Source organism: Arachis duranensis, chromosome 3 (assembly GCF_000817695.3).
Source record: "Arachis duranensis cultivar V14167 chromosome 3, aradu.V14167.gnm2.J7QH, whole genome shotgun sequence".
Lineage (NCBI taxonomy): Eukaryota > Viridiplantae > Streptophyta > Magnoliopsida > Fabales > Fabaceae > Arachis > Arachis duranensis.
In genome coordinates, this window is record NC_029774.3 from 134303233 (window position 1) to 134317582 (window position 14350).

Sequence of the window (14350 nt, forward strand, 5' to 3'; positions counted from 1 at the left end):
TAATTCATATTGGGTCAAATAAATAGTCTATTATATACATTGTATAAATACTCCATTGGTTTTCTAACAGAATTTATTTTTTTATTGTTGAATCGTTACTTATAATATTTTAAATTTGCAACGGTTAATATCTTCACTGGGAAAAAAATAAAAGTGCTTATATATCAATGTGTCTTAACAGGTGTGTCATTTATATTTGAAAGTTATAGGTATATGTACATAGAAAGTAAGCATACAAAAGTTGAAATAAAATCTTGTAGGATAAACAAATTTAAAGTTAAATATTTTTCTTATGAAATTAGTAGATTTTAAAAAGTTAAGAATGACATATTAAAATAGAGACGATGTAGTTTAGATATTGTAAAGATAAAATTAGACATTTTTAAATACTTTTTGATAAATTACGTTATTTGTTTTAGTAAAATTGTTTAAATTGTCATGAGAAATGATGATTTTAAGTCCATGTTTGTTGATGAGCCTGAAAACTGTCATATAAAGTTGGCCATAATTAAAAATTGGTTAATTACTTAAGTAAATTTACATAATTTAAAGAATAAAGATTATTCTTGACTTTTATTAATTGTCATATCATAAAAAAACATAAAAGAAAAAATTTGTCTCCGATAAAATTTAAAAAATAGTTTAATATTGGGTGGAGTTAGTGTCATCCTAAAAATAAAAATCATGATCTAATTCCGTTCCATAGTTCAGCAGAATAATTAATATCTCTAATGAACATAACATGACAATCTTGCTTGAAATACAACTCATAATTTAAAAATCCAGAAAATTTAATAGTAACTAAAAATTTTGAAGTGTGCTTGCTAGCATAAGTGTATTAGTCCTTCCTTAAAGTAAGATAAATCATAATTCAAATATGTTTTCACTTCGTTTTTATTCAAAAATAGTATGATAATCATTCATTTGCTCAACATCAACGGTTGGAGCTAAATTCTTTTATAAGATGTAAATAGCGTAAACAATTGCTTCAATTGAATCATTAAAATTAATAGTAGAATTCTAAAAGTATAGCAACTACAATGCTTCCATCATAAGATTCTCTCAATTTGCCATCACCAAAATCTAAAATCCATTTAACAATGCTTTAGCTCTTCATATTTTTATCTCTGATGCCAACCTTTAATCACATATTTTGAGTTAATTTCTTTATTTTATAATCATTTCATAAATAAAATAAATCAAGATATTATAAATTTCTTATGTAATTTCTTATATAATTAGTGAAAGTACTTGTATAAAATCTTCATCAAAGACATCTGTTTTTACTTTGAGAAATTAATTATTAAACTGTCATAATATATTTTTTTTCAAATGTCAGTTTAATTTTACAGTGAGTGAGAGTAGATTTTTTAATTCTTTTTTTTTTACTCTTTTATAAATGTACGAAATCAAACTCATGCAGAATCACAAGTAAGATTATTAACAATTGGACTTATTTGATAAAATTAAATATTGTATATACTAAAGATAATATTATAGATTATACAGTAGGCAAGCCATTGAAAAGTCCCTTGCTAGCATAATAGTTTTCTTCTTCTTCATCTTCAACAGAAATAATTTCTTCTCGCGTAATATCTTCATTCTTCAACATGCTTCTGTAATGGTTTTTACCATGCTTGATTATTACAATCTTCCATCCAAAATATGAGACAGAAATATTAAATATTTAAACTGAAACTCAAATTAGATAAAAAAAATTAATGATTAGGATAATCATCATTTTTCACTACAAATGATATGTCATATTTACAAAACAATAGATTGTATAAACTTCAATCGTTCACCTATCTACTATTCATATGTTTAGATACCAAATATAATATAAAATATAATAATTATTATCTCTTTAAATATTATTTTCCTTAATTATTAAATTAAAAATTAACCTTTTCTTCAAATGTGAGCATTATGATATATATATATATATAAAGAATTACTCTTACCCTTAAGGTAAATATTAGCATTAAATACCATTTATACCGCAGAAAAAAAATATAATTTCAAAATCATCCATTCTTGTTAACATTAGCAAAGGAAATGTCTTAATTAGACAAAAAAAAAGTGAAAGCAACAACAGTACCAAATATTATCTCGCTAAGATTATTGTAGAGAAAAAATTAAATTTAGAGAAAAGCAACGGCAAAGCTTTAATAATATACTTTCAGTTTCTTATGGGTGAATTCATTAATTCTTGTTTTGTAATAATAAAAATTATGGTTCTCAGCACAAGGAGCTACCTCTTTTTTTAATAGTTGTGAGAACTGGATTGGAGTGACTGATTTGATCGAAAAATTAGTAAATTGATTATCTGACTAATTTGGTTAAAAGTTTAGACTGAATACGCAATTAAACCGTAAAAAACGGGACGGTTTGTCATAAATGGTCAAAACCGACCGGTTCGATGCAAATCTGTGAACTCACGTCCTCTTGCTGCATTCTAACAAGGCACACCACCAGACTGTTTTGTTCCTTTACTACTTTATGTGCTAGTTATTATATAGAATAAATTACCAATTTTGTCCCCAAATTATTAGGACGCTGACAAAAAATAACCTCTACTTTTAACGACAAAAATACACCTAAAATATTGAAAAATGTTATAAAAATACCCGATCATAAATAAGAATCTATTCCATTAACAGAGTTGACTGAACTGTCAAACGAATTCCGTTATACCCTTCTTCTGCTTCTCCTTCGTTCTCCCTCACTCTCTCCCTCCCCCAAATCTCCCAAAAAGAGCTTACGCCTTACCCTCTTCACTCTCACTCTAAATCCATGGTTGTTGCCTTCCGATCATTTCTGTCTCACGTTTTCACACCCCACTCCCTACTCCTTTATTCTTCTCTCATCTTCTCACTTTCACTTCTCCAACACACAGAACAGCTGCTCATCGACCCACGCCATTTTTTCTTTGTCTTCAGTGGCAGAACCTCGTTGTTGCCACTGCTGCTTGCTCGTCGCCCCTCCGTTGTCGTCAGAAGTGGATCTCACAGTCTCTTCCCTCTCGTAGTAGATCTCTCGATCTTTTTTCTCAGATTTTCCATCTCCGTTGCTGCTTGCTCGCCATCCCTCCATCGCTGCCAGAAACTTGTCTTGTAGCGCCTTACTCTCCTCTCTCGCAATAAGCCAGCAATGGACAGTCCCTCTCTCTCCAGGGCGGTGAGGAGCTCTCTCTCCAGCTTCTCTCTTTGTGATTCTTTTTTCTTTGGATTCTATTTTTAATAGATTATTAAAAAAAGCATAACAAAAAATGTGAAATTGGTGATTATGGATGATTATTACTTATTATGGCTGATCATTGCTGTAGCTAAGATGAAGAGGATGAGGCGCAAGGTCTATTCTAAAAGGTTTGGAGGAGGGAGGGAGTCACTGAGATGTTGCTTATTGTTGTTGTAGTTGTTTTGAGGAGTGAGGGAGGACGGGAGGAGAGGGCAGCATCATTGCAGGCGCCGTCATTGAAGAGAGAGAACCAGAACAATAAGGAGAGAGAAAGAGAGAGACGACAAAAGAGAAGATTCGAAGAAGGAGAAGTGGATGAATAAGATGACACTGGCAAAGAGCAAGATCATTGTCGTACTTGAGGGAGAGAAATTGTGGAAGAAGAGGCGACATCGTATTTGAGGAGAGAAATAATGAGAAAGATGTTGTTGCAAGAGCTTCAGCTAAGAAGATGATGTTGTTGCCGTCGTTGCAATTTTGGGGTGACTCAGATATGTTGTTGTTGTTGCAGCTTGTAGCAACTTCTGGGAGTTTTGGGGGAGGGAAGGAGTGACTGAGATGCTGTTTATTATTGTTGTTGTAGTTGCTTTGGGGAGGGAGGGAGTGAGGAAGAATGAAGGAGAAAGAGAAGAAAGGGTGTAACGAAATCCATTTGACAGCTCAACCAATTCTATTAACGAAATATTTTTTATTTACGGTCGGGTATTTTTGTAGCGTTTATTGAGTCAAGTAGTAGCTTTTCAAGAATTTTGACTTAGGACTAATTAGTGGAGACATATAAGTATCACCATTAAATTTCACATGATAAATTGATAGAGAGACATAACGTGTCCAGCGACCACGGTTTACTATCGTGAAAGACCAAATTGGTACTTTAGTTTTTTCAAGGGCTAATTAATCTGAAGTTGAAAACTTCAAAGACCTAATTGTTACTTTACTCAATTTTTTACTATTTTATCAATTTTTTATTTACGTAGAACCAGTTTTGTCAGTTCAACCAATAATTTATCAATTAAACCAATAAACCAATGAACCAATAACTTAATCGGTTCGATCACTAGTTCGATCTTGACATCTATACTTTTTTCCCAAGTAAGCTTATTATCTTCATGCTACCCTTCTTCATCACCATGCATATTATCCTTACCATTTCTAAACTTTGCACGTAAATATTTTCTTTGTCTAATCACTGAAAAAAATCACACATCATTAATTAATATAATTGTATCTCGAATCCTGAATAAATTGTAATATAAAAACTTGCAAAAGCAATAGAATGCGTTAAGCAATAATTTTGATTTTCAATGTTAAATGAATATATTTTACTTTATCATATATTCAATTATTGGGGTCTCATTGTAAGGACAAAGAGATGACTCTAGTAACTAAGTTAGATAGGCCAGAAGAAAGGAGCATCTAATATGAAAAAGAAAATCATCACAAATGCTATGCAAAAAGCCTTAGTGAAAGAATACATATTCACATATTATATCATTAATCTCGTCCATTAAAATAGATTCACCCAAATTATCCAAATAGAAACAATTATAGTTTAGCTAATCATTCTTCAAATTATATTATTTGTTGAACAAAGAGTAAAGTACCATTTGTACCCATGAAAGTTGAAAATGCTGACAAATGTACCCACGAGAGAAAGAAACTACCAAATGTAACCATCAATCGTGACATTCGTGGGACGAAACTAACCAAGCCTTATTCCGGCGTTGACTCCGTTAGTAACTCATCTTCCGTGGCACTTCCCGGCGTGACATGGCTTGGGGGCCTCTTACGTGGATTGCTGAGCTGTGTGACCGTTATAATGTATCCTCAACCCCAAAATTTCCCAAATTCAAAGCTTGTTCCATCCCAATAAGAACCCTAACCCTAGATTCACAAAAATCTTCTAAATTATACCGATGTCGAAGCGAAGACTGTTTACTCCAACTTCAAATGGCAATGGTAGTGTGTCTGGAAGCTCAAATTCAGGAAGGGTGCATGATAGGAAGTTCAATGGGCGATGTCTCTATGGGTTGGGGGTGACGCTGTTACAGTCAGGGACGGCGATGAATCCTGGGAGGTGGTTCGTGCGTTGTCCCAATTGGAAGGTAACCCGTTTTACATCCTGTTCTCTGTGAGTTGAATCGGTATCTGATTTTAGTTTTTCTGCCATGGATAGAACTCGGACTGCAACTTCTTTGCATGGGTAGACGAAATCGAAGGGCAATGGGAGGGTTTGAGGAGAGCACTGTCAGAAAGAAAGATGCAGGAAGACGCTAATGATGCTAACGTTGAACTGAAGATGTTGATGATGTTAGGGAGGTGTGAAGTTGAAGTTAGTAAAGTTAGGTTTTGGCTTGTGATTATGTCAATGGTGGTAGTATGTAATGTTGTCTGCACTTTGTATTTGGCTCTCAAGGGGTTTTGAGCCCAAGCAGTTTGCAGTGTTAGGATTTGACAAAAATACCCATGTTCGATTATGTATCTGTCATTTGTAGACATGTGGAAGACAGAAAATGTCAAAAAGAGTCTTATAAGACTTGTAAATTTGCAGAAGTTATCTATTACTAATACTAATTTCAAGTCATTTTTTACTTTCTGCTCCAAAATAACATGAAAGACATGCAAAATAAGCTCATAAGTACATAGAAATTTAGCAACTGAAGTGTTCAAGTTATACTAGTTATAGGTATGAGTTTTCAACAATGACCATGCACAAACACCAAATACCAAAACATAAGCAATTGTAGGTATAGTATGTGACATATCCAACAATTGTAATCTAAACTGCCATGGCACAGTACCAAGAAAAAAAACATAATATAAACACTCTTGCTTCAAGGAATTGGAGTGGAGTTGCTGTTGCCGCTTGATCTTTTCTTCAAGTGTGCAGTTGTTGACCTCTTTTTTGGTGGATGACAGAAGGCAGGCTGAGGCCACGGAGTTGAGCTTGATCCTCTCCCTGTGGGAGTAGGCATGAATTCCATGAATCTGGAAGTAGTCCCCTGGGAGGAAACTTGCATGGTTTGAGTTGTCACAACGGGTGGGACATCAGAGGCCGTGGGTGATGGAGTAGTAGTAGCTGGTGTTGTTGGAGCAGACTGTGGTTGGTGAGTAGTTGGTGGTGGTCTTCGCATATTCTTCTTCTTCCTTGGTGGCTTTTTTGTAGTTGTTGGCCTAGTTGAAGGAGACCTCACTGGATTAGGAATGGGTTGAGGAACTGAATTTGTCTCCTACAACAGTAGAAACATATGATTGATTTCATTAAGAACTTTTAGAATGAAGTTGTAAAATACAGCATTAGACTTACATTTGGTGGCTGAGATGCTGCTGCTTCAGCTGCTTCAACTGCTTCCAGATTCTCTTCCCAGAACATCTCCTCTTGTCTAGCAGCCTCATCCCCATCATCCTCAGCAGGTGGGTGTGGATTTGTACTCTGTCCCCCAGCACTCCCAGCCATGGCTTCCTTCTTCTTGGAACAGCTACGACTGTTGTGTCCAGTCTGCAATACATGTAACATGAACTTTCAGGTTGTGGACATTGAAAGCACAAGTAATGGGAGCATATGAATTATGGTTTACCTTTAGGTAATACTTGCAGGTGATGGGGTCATACTTTCTGGGGGCCCTATGAGGATCTGGGTGGGGTTCCTTTGGGGCGTCATTCTTTTTGTCTCTCTTCAACTTTGGCCTCCCAATCTGCTTCTTGTATACTGGGGGTAATATAGGAGGTAGATCAACATGCTGCCAGTATTCTTGACTAGGGACAGGCTGGATAATGTATTGATATGTGCTATTATATGCCTCCATGGAAAGCCAGTTATGTGCATGTTCCTCTGGCTTCCTATTCTGATATGCCAGTGCAGCACATGCATGCCTGCACGGCAAGCCAGTCAGTTGCCAAAACCTACATGAACAAGTCCTCTTTCCTATATCCACCATAACCTTATGAGGCAGGCACTGTACTTCATACACATTGCCAGGATCATCTCCGGTGGGAAATGGCCGCCACTTGTTGCTCTCCTTTTTCTCTTTTTCAAGCCTACTCTGTTGCACAGGAGTGATAACTCCGTTATAACCCACCAACGCCTTCTTGTTTCTTGCAATTATACTCATCATATAACACCGTACCTCTTCCAGCATAGTTATTATAGGCTTCCCTCTCATTTTCTTGATCCTAGAATTGAATGATTCGCAGTTGTTGTTTGTGTAATTGTCAGATTTTTTGTACTCACTAAAACCACTCCTACTCCATTGACTTGGAGGGATCCTATTTAGATACTCCCAAGCATGGGGATTAACCCTTTTGATTCTATCCAGGGCAGCATTGAACTCTTGAGGGGTTGTGGCCTTGGCACATCTCCACATTGCCATTTTCAATTATGTGTCACCCCACTGCTTTCTGAAGTTCTGCCATATGTGCATAGCACAAAATCTATGATGTGCTCATGGATTCACTTCACGCAAAGCTGGGATGAGGCCCTGGTAGACATAAGTAAAGCGACCAAATCATTATATTATATGATGGACAATAACTATGACAGCAGCAGGCAAGCAGATACATTATAACAAACTAAAATTACAATGAAGACATACACATGGGATAGGAATTCAGATATTACCTTCTGCATGTCTGACATGAAGTTGACACCATTGATTGCAGCGTCACCTATGTCTTCTTGGAGGATTTCCGGAAACCATTTCCAGCTATCCTTGCATTCACACTCCACAACAGCGTACGATATCGGATAGATGTGGTTATTGGCATCATGGCCGATTGTAGTCAACAACTGCCCAGGGTAGTAACCCTTTAAAAAAGTTCCATCTAACCCTATAAAAGGCCTGCAGCCAACCGAAAAACCCTTCTTACACCCTTCCAAGCATATATATATCCTTTTGAATTTATGCCCAGTCCCTTCAACATAATCAGTACTAATCCTCACAGTGGAGCCAGGGTTGGTCCTCATAATTTCATTAGCATAGTCCCTAAGAACAGCATACTGAGCTATTTCACTCCCTTCTATTAGTTGTTTCGCCTTCACCATAGCCCTGTATATCTTCCTCTCGTTCACAATGACGTCATACTCCTTCTTGAAAAAATCTTGTGCCTGCCTTTGAGTTAAGTCTGGATGATCACGGATCTTGTCTTCAAGCTCCTCTACAACCCATTTACCATCTGCAGATTTATTCTTGTTAACCTTGCTGCAGGTATGTTCATTCACAAACGTTTTCACCTGAAAGCTTAATGGAAATGACCGTTTTGCACAGTATATCTGCCACGGACAACTCTCATCATAACATATGGCCTTGCACCTAGTTGAATCAACCCTTGGAAAGAATATGCTTCTCCCTAAATTGATGTTGAACTTCCTAACTGCCTTCTTGAAATGGTCCAGATTTTCAAACTCCATGCCAACCTCCAACCTTACTTCCCTCGCTGGAGCATCTGGATTCGCTTGAGGAAATGCTACCTGCTCACTGTCTTCATCATCACTTGCAACAGAATCAAGCTCCTCCGACTCGTAACAATGCATCCCTGTACTTGGTTCTGACATATTTTCACCATCCACAGGTATATAGAATGAAGGATGCTTGTTTGGATCCTGGTTGGGTATGAATGTTTGCCCTGAAGGTGGAGGCCTGACTGTTGATCGTCGCTTGGACTTCTGTTGACTACCCCCAACCACATCTGGATTTAAATCCGGTTCCGGCTGTGAACTACTAGGTTGACTACCAGTACCTGGTTCTTGACAAGGCTGTGGGATGTACTGTGTGAAAACCTCGACAGATTCGGCAGACCCTTTATCCATAGTGGGAGCCACTGACTCCGCAGACACTGGAATTTGATTTCCAGTTTCCTCACTTGCAGCTGACACATTTGGTTGTTCAGGTTGTGGAAGAGTCTTCTCCAGAGGTTGATATTGTGGTAAATTGGGTATAGTGGGTGGATTTGGTAGCTGAATGATCCTTGGTGCCTCATCGAAGGTTACCTTTAGTGAATGGGTGGGTATATTTGGTTGATCATTGCTGAATTCTGGTTGTGCTGTGTTTCTTGGGGTATGATGGACTTCTTTCTCTCCCTCAGCTTCCTCTGTTTGGGCATCCGGTCCAAGCACACCTCCTACAGTCTCACTCAATTTCACCACTCTCTTTCTCTTCTTCTTTGGGGTTTGGGGTCTTCTAACACACAATTTGGTTCTGTGCTTCACTGGGGTCCTACTAACATTTAATATCTCAATCTCTGGTTCTGGTTCATTGTTCTCTTCTGCGATCTCAGGAACGTCAACTGGATGCTCGGTGAACACTTCAACTCTCCTCCCATTGGCAATGGCTGCTTCATACATACTCACCACATCCATGTCTAGTCTAAGCAATCTCAACCCACCATCCAACTCCTTCCCAGGTTCAAGCCAATAAAGCTCGCTCACATCATTGTACCCTATGTCCTTTACTAAGTCATTCACGAAGAACTTATTAAGCGTGTCCACATTCACTCTTTCAATCTCTGTTTTCTCTCCACCAACATATGCCAATTTCCCATCATCACCCTTTTCAAATTTTCCTCTGTGACTAATGACTAGTGTAATGTGGATAGTTGCCATCTGCAAACACACATGTATACACAAAAGAAAACCAATTCACAACCAAATCATAGCCACTACAAAGACACCCTAATAAAAACCTCATACCCACAACCATGCACCAAAAATCCAGAAAACAACGATAGAAAAATCGAGGCTTAGTACTTACCTATGGATGACACCACGCAACTCCAATAGCTGACACGATCCACACCAACAACCACCCTCCCTTGACCACGGAGATTATTGTTAGGGCCGGAGATTTTTTGTGAGTGGAGAAGATGAACAGTTTAGTCTTAAGGCTCTATCCTTTGTTCTGTGAAACGCGCGAAGAGGTTTACCTCTGATAACTGTTCAATTCTAATTTCCTTTTTTTTTAAAATTAAATTTTGAAATCCAATTATATTTTTAGGTGATTGTATTTATAATTTCCACCTGTGAAGCCCCCAAAGCCATGTCACGCCGGGAAGTGCCACGGAAGATGAGTTACTAACGGAGTCAACGCCGGAATAAGGCTTGGTTAGTTTCGTCCCACGAATGTCACGATTGATGGTTACATTTGGTAGTTTCTTTCTCTCGTGGGTACATTTGTCAGCGTCTTCAACTTTCATGGGTACAAATGGTACTTTACTCGTTGAACAAATATAACACATTTCAATGAAACCAAGTACTTTTAAAAAAACTAAGCTAAAAGATCAACTGATTCCACCAAAATCATATAGTGATTCTCATTTATGATGCCATTCAGTCGTGACACTTATTCTCAATTCAAAAACAGGTTTTCAATAAAAAGTCGGTTTTATAGTCATTTTGAGCCCAAAAATCTACATAGTGAATTAATAAGAACAACCCACTCTTGGATTCTTAAAAAACTAAATATCTGTGTATTGCAAGAAATTTAACATGAAAATAACCAGACAATTAACATAAACGGATACAAAAAACATCAAAAAAAATTATATATTGTACCAAATCGTGTTTTAAAATACATCGAAACTACCATTAAACGTAACATAAATAGATTCATTGAAAAAAAATTCAAAACTCCAACATTCTATTCAAATTCAAATTTTTAACCATGAACACTGATTCGTAGACAAAATAATTACACCAGCATGAATTACTAACGAACTACATTAATGAGGTTCAAAGCAAGTCTCATCCATTTGATTCGTTTTTGTATTTTAATATATATTCGATTTGTAGATAAAACAATAGTTCAATTCATCCTGGTTTAACTGATAGTATGAACTTGCTTGTATCCTTCATTATTTTTGGAAATGAAATACCTATTTAAATCTGATTACACAACTTGATTGATTACAAATAAATTTGATCCAAATTTTTAAAAGATTAAAGAGAATACAGAAAACGAAAAAAAAAACACAGAAAATACGAAAAAAAAAAGAGAACGTAGAAAACGTTAAAAAAATTAAAAAAGAAAACGAAATTCACTAGAAAAGGGCATGGAGCTAAATTAAATTATAACAACTTGCTTGGTTAAATGACTTGGATTTAACCTTGGATGTAATGCGTTATTGATTTTTCTATGGGAGACGCAATTCTCTTAGACAAGAAAACAAGAAAACAAATACAAAAGATTCCCTTGAAGGAATTAAATTAAATGATAATCACCAAATAAATTGTTCCAGAGACTGCATTATTTAAAACCTTATTGCCTATCCTATGACGACGACCATCCTTGGTCACGCCATCGTAGATGATGTCCAGCAGTCCTTCCAGATGACGAATTGCCATAATTTCTTCCAAATGAAGGTGTGTTTTCCGGAGTAGTTCTAGAAATTCCTGATCGAGACATCCTTGTTGAAGATGTCATCCTCAACCCTGGGCTCACCTCTCTATAATACTGGTGAGCTTCACGAGGCATCCTTGATGACAGCGATAAGTTTGTTCTCCATCTAGCAGGACGGTTCGCCTGCCCAGCGCGGGATGATGATATATTTCTGCCTCTCTGACTTCTCTCTGGTTGATGTGCTAAAGGTAAATTGGATCTCCATCTAGCCGATTGACTTCTTTGTGTACCATTTGGTATCCTCTGCATTGTTCCAGACCTTCTATCATGTAATGGCATTCTATGTCTAGAACTCGACATCAAACTAGCCATCCTGTTAGCATCTTCAATAGAAGAAAATATTTCATACAAGAAAAAGGACATTAAATCAGCAAGATCCCCAGTCAACATTGTGTCTCTGTTATCAACATCAGATCTTGCATGAATTGAGCTAAAAAGATCTTCTAAGTCCCTTTCCCGTTCCATCCTCGTCCAATCACTTTGTCGCGAGGGATCCACCTCAGATGGTCGGACGGATGGATGCTCAGACCTAGCATGCTTCCGGAGTTCTGCATATGTCCCTTGGAATTCGCAAGTCTCAGAAGCGCAACTCCTTGGTTTAGAATTCATGTGCCTACGAGCAGGCTCCAAGACCATATATCCAAATATCTCTCCCCGGCAAAGAGGGCAGATGAGCTTTGCCTGCAATTGGCTCCCATATTCTGGGGAGTGTCTAGGCTCTAATTGAACGTCCCTACCGTTAGAGGTTGTGCTTGTGAGAGGGATTTCTTGCAGTATTGTTGACGAGAGATCAGAACCAAATGACTTGCAAAACTGGTCAAGGCAGTTGGAGTGCCGGTAACTGGTATTACACATATAAGGACGGCAACCCATCTCATGGGAAGAACATTTCAGAAGAACAGCATTGTGTGGAGATTCCATGCAAATAGGACACCTAGCATCCTCCCATTCTTTCACGTCGTCAACCGATCCCACCAAATTCTTGGGTTTATGTAGCTCATCGTTTCTGGAGTTGGAAGGGTAAGGATGCGACCTAGTGCAATCATTAGATTGGGACCGAGCTCTTCTAATTTTTGGCATTTTCGAAATTCAAGTTCTTGCTTATCAAAAAAATCCTGCCACATATCAAATCATCCAAACAAAAACCGGTGACGACCGATGAATTCTAATTGAAATATTGAATAATGCAAACAAGTTTAAAACATTCATAAGAAAAACCAAATAATTAATATTCTCTCCCACTTCATCCTCACACAGTTTTTGAGATAACAGGGGATTTAATTCTAAAATCTACCTGTGATTGTTAATTCTGAGATTTTGAAGATTGCATCAACCTATAGAAATTGGTTGAAATCTCAGAGGTTCAAGATAAAATTTAGTATGGCCTATATTGGTTTCAATATAAAGAGCCCTTTCATAATTACAAGTGTTATGCAACACATAAGACATACTACCATCATTTGATAGTATAAATGGAAATCAAAAGGAATAAAATTTCAAAACATTGATAGTTAATGCAAAAAGGAGCACTTTTTAATCACACCAAAAACAATAATCAACAAACAATTATTTGATGCACTAATAGCTAGAGTGATCTAACCACTTATCTAACATAGAAAACAAAACAAAAAAGGGGTGGCTGCAAGCCTGCAACAATATTGGACAACACTGGTCTATACTGAAAGTAACGGCCAGGGAATGAATATAAACATGCTATAGCAATCTGAAGCTGCTTCCTTATACAGGCTTTCGTTTCCAGAAGCTGACCAAAATATCTAAATATTGTGAATCGAATTTATATATCAATTGACTAGCTCGCCCAGCATAACAAGCAATGGCAGAATCAAAGGATCACAAATTCACGATGCTGAATTCAGAAAACCCTAAGAGTCTTAAAAAAACAAGAACTACTTTCTCTAAGCATTCCGATTATATTTGGCCCTCTTTAACTTCTCATATTTAGCAAATTAGACGGTTTTTCTCGAGATATGTTCAACTATACAAAATTGATAGCAATTAACCACAAATCGGCACTGTTTCAAAGCGAATTTCGAGACCATAGCAAAACACTGCATAATAACGCGTTTGGAATGAAAAATTTGCGAGAAACAAGGGATGGAATTAGGGCTAACCTGGTTAGTGGAGTGCGAATAGATCAAAAGATTGAAGATCTATGCAACCCTATATATAAAGTGTTTGATTCGATTTGATGATTTACTGTTGAAAAATAAAAGGAAACACTTGTAAAAATTGCAATCCAGAACTTTCTAAATTCACGCCTTTTATTCCTCGTTTTCAGTACCCACTTCACTTCTTTCTTCTTTATTGGTTTTTCCTCTTACTTTTCGATTGTTCCTTAGGAGGAAAAAAAAAAGAATAAGGATTAATTTATTGCCAAAATAATTTTGAATTCGAAAAATTAAGAATTAATTTATTGCAGATTTTAATTTTATATAAATATATGTTATTAATTAATAGGTTATTGTAAGATAAGATTCTAATTTTTAATATTTATTTAAATAGATAAATAAACTGATCTTTAATATTTTTTTTTTAATTGATTTTTTTTACTGATATACTTTGGGCCATTATGGGCCTGAAATATGCTCCAGTTTTGGGCCCAAAAAATCAATAGAACAATCCCCTATACTTTTAGACTTTATCATAACCAAGACCCAAAAAAAGAAAAAGAACAACTTTTTCACAACCATTTTCTCTCT

General features: G+C 36.6%; 1 protein-coding gene across 1 annotated transcript; it reads right to left on the reverse strand.

Moving 5' to 3' along the window:
* Nucleotides 1-11294: 11294 nt before the first annotated feature.
* Nucleotides 11295-13972, reverse strand: LOC107482257 (uncharacterized). The gene is made up of 2 exons (XM_016102697.3): nucleotides 13763-13972; nucleotides 11295-12745 (listed from the first exon to the last, which is right to left on the reverse strand). The coding sequence occupies exon 2, from the start codon at nucleotides 12708-12710 to the stop codon at nucleotides 11502-11504; it is 1209 nt and encodes a 402-aa protein (XP_015958183.1). The 5' UTR covers nucleotides 12711-12745; nucleotides 13763-13972; the 3' UTR covers nucleotides 11295-11501.
* Between the last annotated feature and the right edge of the window lie 378 nt (nucleotides 13973-14350).

Bases quoted from the DNA above. Each gene is read 5' to 3' on its own strand.
- LOC107482257 (XM_016102697.3), bottom strand. From the start codon at position 12,710: ATGCCAAAAATTAGAAGAGCTCGGTCCCAATCTAATGATTGCACTAGG.